The 19077-nt window shown below is 40.1% G+C and overlaps 1 protein-coding gene across 1 annotated transcript in view; it reads right to left on the reverse strand.

Moving 5' to 3' along the window:
* Nucleotides 1-18153, reverse strand: part of RHAG (Rh associated glycoprotein) — an 87777-nt gene extending 69624 nt beyond the window's left edge. Inside the window, exon 1 of the mRNA XM_073625120.1 lies at nt 17922-18153. Within this exon, the coding sequence (XP_073481221.1) occupies nt 17922-18087 (166 nt within the window). The 5' untranslated portion in view covers nt 18088-18153. The remainder of the gene's footprint in view (nt 1-17921) is intronic.
* Between the last annotated feature and the right edge of the window lie 924 nt (nt 18154-19077).

Raw genomic sequence — 19077 nt, forward strand, 5'->3', positions numbered from 1 at the left:
TCCATACCAGACCCTTATCCGAGCACGCAACCTGGCAGGCCACAGGAAAAGGAGAGGGGTGAGAGAGCTGCCCCCCCTCCTAAACCGTTCCAGACCACATGACCTCAACATGGGGAGGGTGCTTTGAGGTAGCCCCCAAAAGCACCTTGTCCCCATGTTGATGGGGGTCTGCGATATGACGCGCCTTTGCAGGTGACAGTTCTTTTATAACTAAGGGCGGAGCCACATGGTGATGTTCCCAGGTGACCCCGCCCCCCTCTGACGCACAGGGATATCCCTATGGCCTCCCTGTAGCGTCAGAGGGGGCGGGGCCACCCGGTGACGTAAGGGTCTGGTATGGATTTTGAGGAGGATCCCACGCCATTTTTTAAAAAATCTTGGTGTGGGGTTCCCCTTAATATCCATACCAGACCTGAAGGGCCTGGTATGGAATAAGGGGGGACCCCTGCGCAAATTTTTTTTTTATTTTGGTTCGGGGTTCCCCTTAATATTCATACCAGACCCAAAGGGCCTAGTAATGGACTGTGGGGGAATCCCATGCCGTTTTTTTCAATTACTTTTATGTTTATTGCCGGGACCAATAATTCATTATAGCCGCAAGAACTTTTAAATTATATTTTTTCCTTTAGAAATGTCATTTTGTGCAGGGACTGTTGTAAACACAGGAAACATGCGCCACTTTACAGGCATACTGCAAACACCCCGCAAGTACGAAATTTAAAGGAATATTTCACTTTTATTGTTTCACTTTAAGCATTATTAAAATCACTGCTCCCGAAAAAACATCCGTTTTAAAAACTTTTTTTTTGCATTGATACATGTCCCCTGGGGCAGGAACCAGGTCCCCAAACACTTTTTATGACAATAACTTGCACATAAGCCTTTAAAATTAGCACTTTTGATTATTCATGTTCGTGTCCCATAGACTTTAACTGTGTTCGCTTGTTCGAAGGAATTTTTTGCATGTTCTGCTGCGAACCGAATGGGGGGGTGTTTGGCTCATCCCTATTTCTTTATATCAGAAAGACAGATCTCTGTGTGATCCCCTGTTAAAACGGAGATCTGCCTTGTTTACTTCGGCAGATCCCCATTCTGTCTCTGCGGGGTATGATCGCGGGCGGCCGGAAGACCCACCGATTGGCTCCTCTGCTGGTCAATCAGCACATGCACGCGCGCCCACAGAAAGCCATGAACGAGCCCGACGTAAAGAGCTGAGAGGCGATTGGGGTAAAAGAGAGAGGGGGAGAAAAGGAGGGAAAAGAAAAAGGGGGGGGGTGTAACTATGAAATATTGCAAAAAAATATATAGTTTTATATTAATAATAATATTAAAAAAGAGATCATTGCCATATGGGGCTGCATAGCCACAGACCAGCCAGGGTGCCCATGCTGACCCATGTCCACAGCCAAAAGCACCTAAAATGGGCACATGACCATCAAAACTGGACCACTGAGTAATGCAAGGAGGTGGCCTGGTCTGGTCTGTTTTCTTTTACATCATGTGGATGGCTAGGTGTGTATATGTGTGTCATTTAAATGGAGAAGAGATCCATGGAGGCCCCACCTTGCAGCCTACAGGACTTAAAGGATCTACTACTTACAGGTTAATGCTAGATACCACAACACAGAGGTCTAGTGGTGTCAACCAGCTGGCAGCAAAAGGTAGACCTACTCAGTATATTGGGGACACTTGCAGCATTTGCCACAGGGAGGCTGTTTCCCTCTATTGTTCAGCACAGACTCTGTTTACTACATCCTTAATGCAGAGCAAGTGCAGATTTGTGAGAGAAGGATCATGGGGCATGTAGTCCAGGAAGACAAGTTTGCATTGCAGCTGGACTGTGTTGGACTACAAGTTCCAGCCAGCTGGAGGAAGAGAACAGAATGCTGGAAGAGGGAATAAATACCCTGTGTTGGGGAACAGTCAGTCTCTTGGGACCACGGCCTTCACCTGAAAGCAGTGACCCAGACGGTCAGGGTGCTGTGGTCTAGGCAGCATGGGAAGAGTCTCTGGTGAGCGGGTGCGGACACATCCGTTGTTCGGCAGTGTCAGCGGTGACAGTCAGAAGGTCTCGAGGAGAGTGCAGTCAAGCATCGTTCCTAAGTACAGCATCTACAGGAATCTGCTGCAGGATCTCCAAGTCTTCCCTTGAGCTTGTTATCATCCATACTGTTGAGTGGGAAATAGCCCACCCTCATTGCACCCAAAGACACTGCATGCAGAGACCTTTCCTCTGCCTTCCTCATTAGAGCTCTATAAGGGACATCTACAACACAGATAGTACTATTAAAATGCCATTCTCTCACAATTACTTGGGTCCCATACTTGAGCTACCTGAAGATTCTAGACACCTGCATCAACAAAAGGACTCTTTTGTTCCCCTCATCACAAGGGACAGTAACATTGGGCATCTATCTAGCACCAAACCACTAATGCCCCATACACACGATCAGACTTTCAGACAATAAAACTGTGGATTTTCGAAAGGGTGTTGGCTCCAACTTGTCTTGTCTTGCATACAAGACGTACGTGATATCTCCATTACGAGCGCTAGTTATACTAGACCGAGCGTTTCTGGACTTTTGTGCGACGGACTTGTGTACACACGATCGGAAAATCCAACAACAAACATTTGTTGGCGGAAAATTTGAGAACCTGCTAGCCAACATTTGTTGGCAGAAAGTCCAACAACAAATGTCTGATGGAGCATACACACGGTCGGACTTTCCGCCAACAAGCTCACATCCAACATTTCCTGTCTGAAAATCCGATCATGTGTACTTGGCATAAGGAACTCTCTTATGTTTAGAGAACAAGGCTGCATAGTTTAGGTATAACGTGCCAGGCTGCATTAAGTGTTTGTGCTAAGGGGGCTGTGGTGTCAGGAGGTTAAAGGCAGTAGTCTGACTCCAGACTGGTCATTCTTCTACCCTTTTCTGGCCTGCAGCCATAGACCTTAATTGGTTAAAGTTGTTGATTTCTTGTTCCTCAATGGACTGCAGTTGACTATTCATTTGCTTGTTCATATAAAGAGTGGAATAACCTAATTTCTCTTATCTGATCCATTTTCTCTTGATTCTATTTACTGCAAAATCCTAAAAGCGGTTTACTGTAAATTATTCCATCTGCATCCATATTTCTTTGCTAAAATGTCTGAAGCCAGGGTGTCAGAAGACTTGCAAGGTCAGGGCAACCATTGGAGTACAGTATCTATAAGATAGATAGATAAGATAGATAGATAGATAGATAGATAGATAGATAGATAGATAGATAGATAGATAGATAGATAGATAGATAGATAGATAGATAGATAGATAGATAGATAGATAGATAGATAGATAGATAGATAGATAGATACTGAGACATATGTATTGTTTCAGAGTACAATACAGTCAGCCTGTACCATGGAAAACACTTCCTGCAGCCAAGAAAAAAGTATCTAAGGAACTCAGCCCTGTCTTACTGATTCACGTCTTATCAAAAAGTCTATTAAGCCACAGCACAAACTACGTCAGAAAGTTTCCCTCCTTCTTGAGCCAAAAAGGAAAGTCTGCATTAAGGACAGGCAGTATAATTTGCAAACTGTTCCTTATGAACAAATGATAATGATTTTAATGCTCTCTGGGGAAATTAAAGCTTTGTTTTTACCAGTTAAGGATTTAAGTGGGGGTGAAATATTTTCCATCATCACATAGCGAGACCAGCAGCGGACCTACACAGTAGAAGTTGTATCAAGAATTAAACAAGCAAGTATTAACATAGTTGGATCCAAAAGCCCAAGGACAGTCAACACTTTTAGTTTTTAATTTAGATGGAAAGGGTTAGGACCTATGGCAGATTTTTATTACTGTCTCTTCCCCTGTTGGGAGACCTTCAATTCATGTTCTAACAATCATTAAATTGATTGAAAGTGATGGGAATATCTCCAGGGTGGGTGCAGACTTCAATAAGTCGTGTTAAACCCTTCCTCACTTTGTCCAATTATTAAAGAAACGTTTTGGCTGGAGTTGGACCAGAAAAAGGTTCTGAAGTTACAATTGTCATTTATTCATAGTAATTAGATATAGAAAATGTAAAGAAATACAATAAAATTTGTTCCATTACATTAGTTGAAGGATAGTAGTTTGTTTATTTATGACTTTACTAACCTTTAACTACTTCAGCCCCCGGAAGGATTTACCCTCTTCCTGACCAAGCGCTTTTTTTGCGATACGCCATTGCAGCGCTTTAACTGACAATTGTGCGGTCGTGCGACGTTGTACCCAAACAAAATTGACATCCTTTTTTTTCCACAAATAGAGCTTTCTTTTGGTGGTTCTTTATCACCTCTGTAGTTTTTATTTTTTGCGCTATAAACAAAAAAAAGCGCCAATTTTGAAAAAAAGCAATATTTTTTATGTTTTGCTATAATAAATATCCCCAAAAAATATATAAAAAAAACTAATTTCTTCCACAGTTTAGGCCAATATGTATTTTTCTACATATTTTTGGTAAAAATAAATCGCAATAAGGTTGATTGGTTTGCGCAAAAGTTATCGCGTCTACAAAATAGGGGATAGATTTATGGTGTTTTTATTAATATTTTTTTTATTAGTAATGGCGGCGATCTGCATTTTTTGTCGTGACTGCGACATTGCAGCGGACAGATCTGACACTTTTGACACTATTTTGGGACCATTGGCATTTATACATGATCAGTGCTATAAAAATGCACTGATTACTGTGTAAATTTCACTGGCAGGGAAGGGATTAAACATTAGGGGGCGATCAAGGGGTTAAGTGTGTTCCCTCAGTGTGTTCTAACTGTAGGGGGGATGGGCTCACTAGAACATGACAGAGATCACTGGGAGCAGTAGATCCCTGTCATGTTGCTAGGCAGAACAGGCAAATGCTTTGTTTACATAGGCATCTCCCTGTTCTGTCTCTCCGTGCCACGATCACGGGCCACTGGTGGACATCGAGTCCGCGGGACACGCGCTCGCTAGCTGCAGATGACGCAGCGACGTACGGGTACGTTGTTTTGTGCACCCGTGCCACTTTGCTGACATATATTGGCGTGAGCAAGTGGTTAAAGTATGGCTAAAGGCAAAACCTTTTTTTAAGTTTTGGATAGAGTGGAGAAGGAATAGAACACCAGTCAGTTTTTATTGCTGTCTGTGCCCCCCGTTACGGAGATTTGGGATTTTTTTTTACTTTTACTTTCAATGATAATGGTAAACAGAACAAAGAAAGAGGGTCGCTTTGTTCTGTTTACTATTATCATTGAAAGTAAAAGAAAATCCCAAATTTTGGGTTGTCCCCAGAAAAGTAAAAGAGGGTTTTCCAATGAGGACACTAGTTCTTAGATTCCCTTAATTTGGAGGGATTTCGTTTCACTTCCTGTTTTGTCTATGGGACAGGAAGTGGAGGGAAATCTCCCCAATGGGACAAAGAGAGCAGAAATAAACCTTACAGGGGTTATAACCCTCCCTTACTCTATCCAAAATGAAAAAAAAAGTTTTGTCTATAGTTCTACTTTAACATTACTGCAGCTTCTGGCATAGCCTATATGGGTGTTTCACAGGCCAAGCAGTTGAACAAGAGCCATATTTGCAGTTTCACATACCTGATACATGTTTCAACAAGAAACACCATTTAAAGGATCACCTCCCAATATATAAGGGCTTTAGAGGCACCATAAAAAACAAATAGCTAAAATAGATAAAACAGTAGATTTATTGAAATTCATTAAAATAGATGGCTAATGAGAGCTTTAGCCACCTTAGAAAAAGTGCTATATTTTGGAAGGTGATCCTTTAAATGGTGTTTCTAGAATTTTTGAGAGGTGGTAATCATATCTATTATATATGTTCCAACAAGCAGGCTGACATGTTGTCAGTCCTTAATGACCATCCACACTTTGGCCTATTGAGATCAATTGGTGGTGCTGTCCCATCAGAGCTAAGATGTGGTGCACCTAATCAGAGAATGTTTTTTTGTTGGCAACAGATAATGGATAAAGATCAGATGCAAGAAAAAGAGTACATTGTAATCCAGCTCATGGTGTTAATTTCTCTTCTGAGCTCCTTTCCCTCTCAATAGCTTTTTATATTCGCTTAAGGTGCACTTATTCTAGCCGTATCTGGTGAAAAAATGTTGTTAGCTTAATAGGCTTAATAGACTTGATGATTGCTTTTGATTATTTTTGTATTACAGGGGAATTCAAATTTCCTATCATTCTTTTTAGCATTTAGGGGTCCTTTTTATTCACAGTGGTTGCTGATTCACATCCTTCACTTTCACCCCCTTCCTGCCCAGGACAATTTTCAGCTTTCAGCGCTGTTGCACTTTGAATGACAATTGCGCGGTCATGCAGCACTGTAACCAAACAACATTTTACTTACCCACTGGGCAATTTTCAGCTTTCAGTGCTCTTACATTTTGAATGACAATTACTGCAACACTGTACCCATATGAAATGTTTGTCCTTTTTTTCACACAAATAGAGCTTTTTTTTTGGTGATATTTAATCACCACTGGGTTTTTTGCGCTACAAATTAAAAAAAAGACTGAAAATGTTGTTTAAAAAATGCATTTTTCTTTGTTTCTGTTATAAAATTTAGCAAATTAGTAATTTAATCTTCATAAATTTTGGCCAACATTTTTACTGCTACATAGCTTTGGTAAAAATAACCAAAATCAGTATATATTATTTGGTCTTTGTGAAAGTTTTAGAGTCTACAAGCTATGGTGCCAATCACTGAAAATTGATCACACCTGATGTACTGTACCGATCGAGAGTGAGGAGAGGAGAGAGCTGAACTAGACATGTGCCAGTTTGTTGACAAATGAATGCTCCATCATTGAGCGGAGCAATCACGTGGTAAAGGGCCACTGTCATTGGCCCTTTACTCCGATCCGTGATGCGACGGTTCCGGAGAAGCTGGCAATCATGGACGCTTCTGGGTTCGCGCCCCAGGAGGTGCGCGGAAGGCACAAGTCTGGAAGGGCGTTCCTGGACGCCCTCCCAGAACTAGCCGGTCATGCTGTAGCCGTCATTTGGCTATGGCCTGGTCGGCAAGTGGTTAATCACCACTGGGTTTTTATTTTTTGCTAAACAAAAAAAAAAGACCAACATTTTTGAAAAAAAAAAAGTTTTTCTTACTGTTATAAAATGTTGTAAATAAGTAATTTTTCTACTTCACTGATGTGCGCTGATGAGGCTGCACTGATGGGCACTGATGAAGAGGCTCTAATAAGCTGCACTGATGGGCACCAATAGGCGGAACTGATTGGCGTCACTGATGGACACTGATAGGCAGCACTTATGGGCACTGATAGGTGGCACTGATGGGCACTAAATGGTGGAAATGATAGGTAGCACTGATGTGCACTGATAGGCGGCACTGATGGGCAGCATGCATGGGCACTGATAGATGGAACCAATAGCCGGCACTGATTGGCAGCACAGATGGGCACTGACAGGCATCACTGGTGGGCATTGAAGGGTATCACTGGTGGGCACTGACAGGCATCACTGATGGGCATTCCTCACGCACTGTCAGCATGAGGAGAGGAATGCCGATAACCTGCATTTCCTATTTACACTATGATCAGCTGTGAATGGAGACAGCGGATCACATGGTAAAGAACCAAGTCATAGGCTCTTTACCGTGATTGGTGATCCGCTGTGTCCGAGGGACAAACCACACAACCGATCGGCGCGCTGTGTGCCCCCCAGGTGCGCACAATCAGCCTATTCTGAAGGAACAGTAAGAACGGTAAAGCCACCACCCAGCCGTCAATCTGCTATAGTCTGGGTGGGAAGGTGTTAACATTCACAGCAGGTAGTGATGAACATTTGTAATGAGATCTTATGCTGCTTTGATTGCTGTATGTTATTCTGAGATTTGATATATTTGTTTCTATATTTTTAGATGCCATAAGTAAGTTCTTCCTGAAGAAGCCTCATTCTTAATGGTTTAAACAGCCTGCAGGCTTGTTTTCTGTACTGGGCTTAAAGTACATCTGTCCCTTTAGTGAACATGGAAAATGAAGATATCGCCATCTTGACTCACATGCCATTGGCTGGAAGGCATGGTGAACACAACTTATCAGTTATGGAAACAAGCTGTGAGTTCTCATACGTGCACAGTTGATTGGCACATAAAGCAATGTCTTTCTGATGAAATGGTAAAAGATCATGAGATGAGCGCTCTAAACCAGACAGAGCTGGGAAGTAACATTTGCTGCAGGTGAGAGGAAAGTTTTGATCCTCAAAATATCAAAATCTGCATATGATATTGTAGCATGGATGTTCTGATTTACAAAGCAGGAGCAAGGTCTACCATAAAGTGGAACAAAGTGCAGATCCTTTACTCATTCCTCAAGGTCCCCCTATTATAAAGGGGATATTTAAGATTTTTATAAGTCCTTCCTACAAACCCCTATATACACTGGAGTCATGCAATGTGGAGAAGAAGCATTCTCCCTTAAAAGGACAAGGTGCCATGGATGGTGGAAAGACTTGGCCCAAACTAAGGGCATACTTGGGAATTTAAGGAGAACACTATGCCATTTTTTTTAAATGTGTACCATTCCTTTAAAAAATTTAATATATGCTGTGGGGTTCTCTTTAAAATACCAACCAGGCATTTATCCAGGTATGCAACTTGAGTGGCCAGGAAAGGGAGGACAGTGAGTGTTCACTCTTCCCCCACGCACACATACACACCTTAAGTAATAGCCACAGCAAAACTGGGTGACTTCATTGGCCAAATATAGTCATGACCATATCTGGCCAATGACATTTCCTGGGTTCCTCAGCTGTTTGCTTACATATAGCAGCTTGAAATTCAGATGCACAAACTGGCTAATTTGGCCAAATAGTTGGAGATTTTCAGCTATTTGATGTGGATGAACAAACAGGCCACATTTGGCAAAATAGTCTACTAATCCCATGAACAATGAACAGGTTGGGATCAGATCTAACCAACATTTAGCTCATACCCAAATCTCATCCACAAATCGGACCTTTAAATATACACAGATCCACCATAACTCTGTGACCACTGCAAGGTTAAGTGAACAACTTTGATTATCTTGTTACAATGGCATCTGAAAGTTGGTAGGCAGCAAGTAAACATGTTATCCCTGAAGTTGATGTATTGAAAGCAGAAAAAAATGAGCATTGCAGTTTGTTGTGTATGGGACTGTGTAGCTGTAGACCAGTCAGGGTGTCCATGCTGAGCCGTGTTCACAGCCAAATGTGCCCAAAATGGGCACGTGAGCATCAGAACTGAACCACGGAGAAATAGAAGAAGGTGACCTGATCTGATGAATCACATTCTCTTCTACATCATGTGGATGGCCAGGGGCTGTGTGCATCTCTTACTTGGGGAAGAGATGGCACAAGATGCAGTATAGAAAGAAGGCAAGGTGGTGGAGGCAGTGTGATGCTTTGAGCAATGTTCTGCTGGGAAATCTTGGGTCCTGCCATTCATGTGGATGTTACTTTGACACATACCACCGACCTAAACATTGTTGCTTCATGGAAACAATATTCCCTTATAGCACTGGACTCTTCAGCAGGATAATGCACCCTGCCACAGTGCACAAATGGTTCAAGAATGGTTTGAGGAACACAACAAAGAGTTTAAGGTATTGACTTGGCCTCTAAATATTTCAGATCTCAGTCCAATCGAGCATCTGTAAGATGTGCTGGAAAAACAAGTCCAATCAATGGAGGCCCCACCTCACAACTTACAGGACTTAAAGGGTCTGCTACTGAAGGCTTGGTGCCAGATGCCTCAGCATACATTCAGAGGTCTAGTGGTGTCCATGCCTCAATGGGTCAGGGCTAGTTTGGAGGTGAAAGGGGGACCTACTTCAGTGGCGGCTGGGGCTCTATTTTTTGGGGGGGACAGCAAACAAACTGCTCGACCCCCCCCACATTCATTCAGTCAGTCGATCAGCCAGTCAGTTGGTCAGTCAAAACCCCTATCAGTCCCGCACTTACCCCATCCATGTCACGGGCAGCTTTGGCAGCTTCCCACTGCGTCTCCTCCTCGGCGCCTGCTCCCGACCACTACGAATGCTTCTCCTCTCAGCCAATCAGGTCTTAATACCTGCTTCCTGATTGGCCGGGAAGTGAAGCAGGAAGACAATAGCGAAGATGAATTAGCTATTGTCACACAACTGGGTGGGTTCAGGGCACTGTGCTCTGCGCCCTGAGCCCACCCTTTTTGACGCCAATTAAAGCCTCAGGCTCGTCCGGCACCCTGCATGTGGATTAGGGGCCGGGTGCATGGATTAGGGGGCGGCACCCCTGACCTACTCAATATTAGGTGGGTGGTCATAAAGTTTAGCCTGATTGGTGTAAATGCACAGAGTTCCAAAAAAACTCCAAAGTAACAGAATTGTCATTCAGTAGAATATGATTTTTGCATATTTATTTATATATATATATATATATATATATATATATATATATATATATATATATATATATATATATTGTAACGACACCCTGAGTATGAAAGGGTTTAAAGTCATTTAGGACATTCTATTCCCGAAGGCAGCCACCGAACACTCCAACTAGCCGAACAAGAAACCCATACGAATAAAGGTGTATACCTCCTGCTCATATTACTCTGAAAATACACCTGTGACCAGAAACCTAATTAACATGAGCTCATTAACTAATCCCTTTAAGCAGCCTGGTCATTGTTATGATAAATCAAGATTTCACTATAGGTCAGACTTGTTGTCACCGAGCTTCACACAGTAGATGATACATTATCATAAGTTTAAACACAGGACTCCTTCATACAGTTGCAGGGTTAATTAGCCCAGACAACAATGGCTGAAAGAGAAGCCACACTAGACTCATTTACATTATAGAAGACAACAGACAGGTGGCTGGAGTTAATAACATTAGCATCTAACAGTATGTGTCCCAACAGTATAAATCAGTCACTATTTGTAATATGGCAAATACAGGGTTCCCAGAGTCTGTGTCTCTTGGGGGGATATGGACCTGAATCAAAAGTAACACCACCTCAAGTGTCCCCAGGCATACAGCTCACAATTAAAAATGTTTCCCCAAATGCCAGGGCCCAGGATCGGTAGGCAAGAGGCTAGCATTCTGTCCCCTCCAAAAGCCTCCAATATATATATATCAGCACATTTATTTTTTCTTACTATTGCATAGCAGTAAAAACTACCTTGAGGTTAGATGTCAGCACTCATAAGGTGTTAAAGTAGAGTTTAATTTCTTTCCCTAGTTTCAGATCAGGTCATAGAAAGGTAGGAATTTCCTATGGGTTTTATTGTTGTCTGTGCCCACCTTGTGACCCCCCTGTGATCCTTTTAGTTCTGGTGACTCTTGTTAGAGGGACAGACATTGAATGCAAATCTAAAAAGTTGCAGTTCTTTCCAGTACCAGAGTAGAGAGGGAATCTTCAGATGAGCACAACTGTATCAAATGTATCATCTCTCTTCACTTTGAGGAGAATTCTACTCACTTCCAGTTCTTCTATGGAGGGGAAATTCCCCCAGGGGGTCACAGACAGCAATAAAAACCTGGCAGTGGGGGAGATTTACTAAAACTGGAGAGTGCAGAATCTGTTGCAGCTCTGCATAGAAACCAATCAGCTTCCAGGTTTTATTGTCAAACTTCAATACCAGGCACTTTCGCCCCTTCCTGCCCAGGACAATTTTCAGCTTTCAGTGCTGTCGCACTTTGAATGACAATTGTGTGGTCATGTAACACTGTACCAAAACTACATTTTTATCATTTTCTTCCCACAAATAGAGCTTTTTTTTGGTGGTATTTGATCACCTCTGGGGTTTATTTTTTACTAAACAAACTCAAAAAGACCAACCTTTTTGAAAAAAATAAAATTTTTCTTAGTTTCTGTCATAAAATTTAGTTTTATCCTTCAATGACGGGCACTGATGAGGCAGCACTGATGGGCACCGATGAGGCGGTACTGATGGGCACTGATGATAAAGAGATCGGGAGCCTGGTCCCCAACCAGGCTTCCCCAAAAAATAGGGCAAGTGGACTATCTCGGTACAGTAGAAACTGATGAGTTGCCACTGATAAGGTGGCACTGATGGGCACTGATGAGGAGGTACTAATATGTAGAATTGATGGGCACTGATAGGCGACACTGATATGCAGCACTGGTTGGGCACCGATAGGCAGCACTAATATGCAGCGCTAATGGGCACTGACAGGTGGCACTGATGGGCACTGACATGCGGCACTGATAGGCACTGACAGGCGGCACTGATGGGCAGTGGCAGGCGACACTGATGGGTACTGACATGCAGCACTGATGGGCACTGACAGGCGGCACTGATGGGCACTGACAGGCGGCACTGATGGCCACTGACCAGCGGCACTGATGGCCACTGACCAGCGGCACTGATTGGCACTGATAGGTGGCACTGATTGGCACTGACAGATGGCACCCATGCACACTAATAGATGGCACTGACGGGCAGCACTGATGATGAGGTACTGATAGGTGTTACTGCTGGGCACTGATTGGCACTGTGATCGGCACTGTGGTGGGCTCTGATTGACACTGCGGTGGGCACAGATTGGCACTTTGATTGGGACTGGCAGACTTTATTGATGGGGCACTGACTGGCATCTGATGGGCACTGATTGGCAGCTCATGGCCACATCAGATGAGGGCTGTGCTGATAATCAATGTGCTGATTATCAACACAGACCCCCCTCCCCCCTGACAGGGAGAGCCGCCGATCAGATCTCCCTGTCAGCGCAAACCTGAGGAATGCCATTTACCGGCACTTCATGCGATGATCGGCTGTGATTGGTCACAGCTGATCACGTGGTAAGAAGCCTCTGTCAGAGGCTTCTTACTACGATCGTCATATGACGCCCAGTCAGGATAACAGAACCACCGCCCGGCCGTCAATCTGTTATAGGCCGGGTGGGAAGTGGTTAAAAAGCTGAAGTTAGAAGCTGATTGGCTACCATGCACAGCTTCACCATATTCTGAGTTCTCCAGTTTTAGTAAATCCCCCCCAAAGTGTCTAACTATTCAATATTCTATCCAACATATTTTTTGTTTGCGTTCCAATTTAATCCTTTCCAATGTTATTAAATCTCACAACAGATGATAATTATTTAGAAGTAAATTAAGAAATACATATAGAAGAGATCTCTTTTTTTTGATTGGTTGTGTTCCTTTGAGTTATGTTGTACCTTCAAGAATGAATTATGTAACATCCATTAGGAGAGCAATACATGTCAACACATTGTGGAAAGTCATTCTTTGTATAAATTGAGGGCAAAGCTCTTAGCATTTAAACGTCAGCAATTGCAAAAACTATCACTGAAGAGGAAATCCTGCTGTGTGGATGAAATTAGACAGCCAAGTGGGTTTGTTGTGGAGTATTTCCTGTGATAAGATATATTTTCATTGTGGCAGTAATATTTATTACTCAGTTAAAAAAAAAGACAAAAACTATTAGTATCTTTAGTGGCATAAGAAATGAGAAACTCCCAAAAAATAAATTTGGAAGGTAAAGTACAGCTAAAGGCAAAACTTTTTAGTTTTAAGTAGAGTGGAGAGAAATTAGGATACCAGTCAGTTTTTATTGCTTCTGTTAGGAGATTCACCCTCTCTGTTTGTCCTGTGTACGATCATCATCAAAAATAAAAGTGAAAAAAGCTCGCAAATTTTGGGTTGTCCCCAGAACAGGAATAGAGGGGAAATCTTACAATGGGACAATAACTCTGGTACAACCAGGGATCTTATTTTGGAGGGAGTTCCTCTTACTTCCAGTTGTGGCTATTAGACATGTGGGAATTGTTTCATTATGAATCAAAATTTGTACAAACTTTTTGTTAATCAAAAAATACACAATAGAACGAAACAACGTATTCATTTGTTTCATTCGGATGACATGATGGGATAGCTTGGACCCTTTTGTTTATGTTTGAAGCATCTGAAAACCATAACGGCATAATGAATGATCCAAATTGATTCCAAATTTTTATGTAGCATTAACATTTTTCAATATTATAAAAAATTGCACTAAGTATAAACATGTTACAATTAATACAGTAAGGTATACAAATTAAATAAGGTGATTCCTACATATTGTGTTTGGGTTGGATGGAGGTGGATCAATCGAAATTTCTGAATCATAACATAATGAATGAATCTGAAATTAATTTTGTTCAATTCGTAATGTTCTGTTTCGAATATTCTGATGGATCCACCTCCATCCACCCCAAACAGAGTGCATAAGTATGTATGCGAAGAACTATGGTCATGGGACTTTGTGTGAGGTCAGTCACTTAAAAAAGTAATGATACAACAAATATATAAAATAGAAAATTATTTATTATACAAACAGAATTAAAAAATTCTTTAAATACATGATGCAATTGTTGAAACAAATTCCATTAGAAGCTGTCATACATATAATTAATAAAATAATTTCATAATATATGGAAAAATGATGGCATTTGTAAGCGGGTACAGACTGTTTTGACATAATTTATATATCTATATTTATAGATATCTTTGACATTACACTCCTGACGAGAGGATGGATCCTCGAAACGCTCTGTAGAGCGTTTCGAGGATCCATCCTCTCGTCAGGAGTGTAATGTCAACGATATCTATAAATAGAGATGGTAAAAGATGGTTTATTAATGGGGATTCCTTATGATGAACAAAGACAGGAAGATATTGGAAAAACAAGGGGTCTAACACTTACATGTCAGCTCATGGAATAAATGATGGCCCAGCTGCTAAAAAGAAAGATGGGGAGGTCCTGCTTATTGGCTGTTCTCTTGGTCTGGGATGCATGCCCCTGCCTCAGCCCCAGGGCTGGAATCATATTGGACACCCCCAGTCTTTCTTTTTAGCAGCTGGGCCATCATTTATTCCAGGAGCTGACATGTAAGTGTTAGACACCTTGTTTTTCCAAAATCTTCCCTTTTTTTTCAACATAGGGAATCCCCATTAAACACTTCAGCCCCAGAAGATCTTACCCCCTTCCTGACCAGAGCATTTTTTGCGATTCGGCACTGCGTTGCTTTAACTGACAATTGCGCGGTCGTGCGACGTTTGTTAAAATTTATTCACCGGGTTTTCGTTAATTCTGATTTTTCCGAATTAACAAATTTGTCTAAATTCATTAACCACTTCAGCCCCGGAAGATTTGGCTGCTCAACGACCAGTGCACTTTTTGCGATACGGCACTGCGTCGTTTTAACTGACAATTGCGCTGTCGTGCGAAGCTGTACCCAAACAAAATTGACGTCCTTTTTTTCCCACAAATAGAGGTTTCTTTTGGTGGTATTTGATCACCTCTGGGGTTTTTATTTTTTGTGCTATAAACAAAAAAAAGAGCAACAATTTTGAACAAAAGCAATATTTTTTACTTTTTGCTATAATAAATATCCCCCAAAAATATATATAAAAAAAAAACTAACTTTTTCCTCAGTTTAGGCCCATATGTATTCTTCTACATATTTTTGGCAAAAAAAAATCACAATAAGCGTATATTGATTGGTTTGCGCAATAGTTAAAGCATCTAAAAAATAGGGGATAGTTTTATGGCATTTTTATTATTATAATTTTTTTTTAAGTAATGGCGGTGATCTGTGATTTTTATCGCGACTTGTGACATTATGGCGGACACATCAGACACTTTTGACACTACTTTGGGACCATTGTCATGTATACAGCGATCAGTGCTATAAAAATGCCCTGATTGATTACTGTATAAATGACACTGGCAGGGAAGGGGTTAAACACTTGGGGACGAACAAGGGGTTAAGTGTGTCCTAGGGAGTGATTCTAACTGTAGGGGGGGATGGGCTTCCACTCACATGACAGCGATCACTGCTCCCGATGATAGGGAGCAGTGATCTCTGTCATGTCACAAGGCAGAACGGGGAAATGCCTTCGAGTCCGCAGGTCCCGCGGGCACGCTCACGCTGTACGCGGCGCGCTCGTGCGCCCACTAGCCCCGCCAATTAAAGTGGACGTACAGGTACGCCCATTTGCCCACCGCTGCTATTGTGCCGACGTATATCGGCGTGCCCCGGTCGGCAAGTGGTTAATACACCATCTTTTACCATCTATATTTATAGATATCTCCTGACGAGAGGATGGATCCTCAAAACGCGTAGAGTTCTTTGATGTCAAAACAGTCTCATGTTTTATAACCTATATTTATCATGTCCCCGCTTACAAATGTCATTATGTATCCATATATTATGAAATCGTTTTATTAACGATATGAATGTCAGCTTCTAATGGAATTTGTTTCAACAATTGCATTATGTATTTGGAGAACTTTTTTAATTCTGTTCGTATAGTAAATCAATTTCTATTTTAGATATTTTTTGTACCATTACTTTCTTAGGTGACTGGCCTCACACAAAGTCCCATGACCATAGTTCTTTGCATATATACGTATATTAGAGATGTAGGCCTGTCACTGTGGTTGTGTCAGATCATATCTTTGTTGCAGAGTGTATAAGTAATCTCCCGAAATAACAAATTAACGCGTTAAAACGAATATAGCCAATCTTCCGAAATAGCTCCCAAAAATACGAAAATACAGGACAACGTATATATGAAATGAATCCAAATATATAAAATTAATCCGAATATTTGAAATAAATCTGAATATACAAAATGAATTCTGAATACGAATCATTCTAACATAACGGAAATGACTAAACGAAATGATAAACTTAATGAATCAATCCAAAACACATTTTTTATGCACATTTCTAGTGGCTATGGGACAGGAAGTGAAGGGAAATTTCTAAAATGGGGAACAAATGGGAAAAAAAATGTTTACTGTAACTGCCTAAAAAGTGTTAGCTGGAGTTTGGATTCAATGTGTTAGTGTATTTAAATGTGCTAGCACACATAACACTCCCCTGCTTCCAGACTGACAATACTGCTGTCCAAAGGTTTCTCTGTTTCTCCTTCATCCAAAGTGTAGGCATTCTAATACAGAAGGTGTTACTGGCAGAATTACCAAGGTAAAACCAGAGGGAAAAGAAAAAAAAAAGAAAACAAATGCAGTCACCAAATCTAATGATCGGTAAGCTGCAAAATATAATATTTTTGCTTTTGGGTTTAATACCGCTTTAAACAATCATCATGAAAAATTATGACACTGGTGCTAAACAACATTTTTCTTGGTAAGCAATTTTCTAACCCAGGGCAGCAAAATAAGTTCTTTACTAAATAGAATTCATTACATATTTTTGTTCAGTTACACCTGTCTAGGGTCCATAATCATTTCCGACTTTCCCCAGTTATAAATACTAGAGTTACAAGCTATTATTATTATTTAACAAAAAATAATAACACTAAAGCAGCAATAGCACTATTGGTACCAAAACTATGATTACTATTACTACTAATAGTAATATTAATATTAATTATAATAATAATATTCATAATAAAAACAAGCAATAAAAAAAAAAAACAAAAAAAAAAAACTCTTCTACTACTTCTATTGCCACTACTATTAATAATCATCATCATCATTATCATCATAAAGTCAACAGCATCAATAATAATAATAAAACAATAATAATAATACAAACATGCTATTGCAATCACTCCTACTACTAATAATAAAAATAATAATAATATAAAAAAAAAAAAAAAAAAAAATTTTTTACGTCAATAAATATGTAAAATGATTAACTAACTAGCATTTTAGAACAGGTAAATGTACAAAAAGTTACGTGAATCTATATATATATATATATATATATATATATATATATATATATATATATATATATATTTGCTTAACTTTTTGTGCATTTACCTGTTATAAAGTGCAAGTTAGTTAATTATTTTACATATATATTTAAAAAAAAAATTTTAGGCAGAATTTTTTCTACTCACATGGATATAGATTAATGAAGGTGTCATCTTTGAGAGTGGCATTGTGAGATGTTGAATGGTCCTCGGTACCATATCGCACAAATACCCCAAATAAAATTATTACTATTGTCTGAAGAGCAATAGCCAATATGGAGAATTTCAACCTCATATTAGTGTCGAAAGACATGATGGCAGAGCTGTGGCTATGCTCTTGTCTAGTCCTGCAAGGCACTGATAAAGGGAGGCTGTGCAGCTCCTATTTAATGGGTGACCTCAGATATGGATGACACTGCAGAAAGAAGGGGGGCTGGTCAGAGGGACACTCCCTCCAAGGAAACACTGTCTTCTCAAATACTTAATTCACACCAAGTACAAAGTGACACAACATGTAGTAGTTTATTTTCATTTACAGTAGATATTTTTTTTCTGTATTTTTTGTTCTTTCAGTCTTAATGCTGTTTTCAACACTTTCTGAGTTGATGCCAAGTTCTCTGAATTTGTTCCCAGGCTTTACATAATATAACCTGAAGAGGAAATTGATGACATAAATAAATAAATAAATAAATAAAATAAATAAGTAAATAAATGCACTACAAATGCTTGTAACCCCACTGGTTACCTTAGGTTTCTTCTTTTTTTTTTAATCAAAGTATTATTATTTTATATTATGGTTGTTAGTATTATTATTACTGTTATGAAGGAGTATTAGTATAATTAGCAGTAGGAATAGTAGTATACTAATTATATTAGTATAATTAGCAATAGGAATAGTATTTGGTATCATTTGTATAAAATAGCTTTTATATTCCTGTATTTATCGCCAAAATTATATAGAATGTAAAAGTTCTCAGTATTTCATTCTAAATGTAGGAATCAATAGATTTGTATATATTATACTACAATATAGTACACAATAATCATTTTAGCTTTTTAAATAATTTTAAGGCTTATTTAATTTAGAGTAAAACTCCCACAATTTTTTTTGGGTAGCATGTGTGCAGATAAAACATCTATCAAAATTTTCCTACTTATTGTATTCACATTGGTGAGATTTTCTATAATTTCCTGTTATGGCACTGGGACAGAAACTGAAGGGAGGGGAAAAACACAAAAGTAAACACAAAAGTAAACACAAAATTAAACATTTTATAGAGGTCTTAGTAGTCTCTACCCTTCC

The sequence above is a fragment of the Aquarana catesbeiana genome, linkage group LG04, assembly GCF_042186555.1.
Source record: "Aquarana catesbeiana isolate 2022-GZ linkage group LG04, ASM4218655v1, whole genome shotgun sequence".
Taxonomy (NCBI): Eukaryota; Metazoa; Chordata; class Amphibia; order Anura; family Ranidae; genus Aquarana; species Aquarana catesbeiana.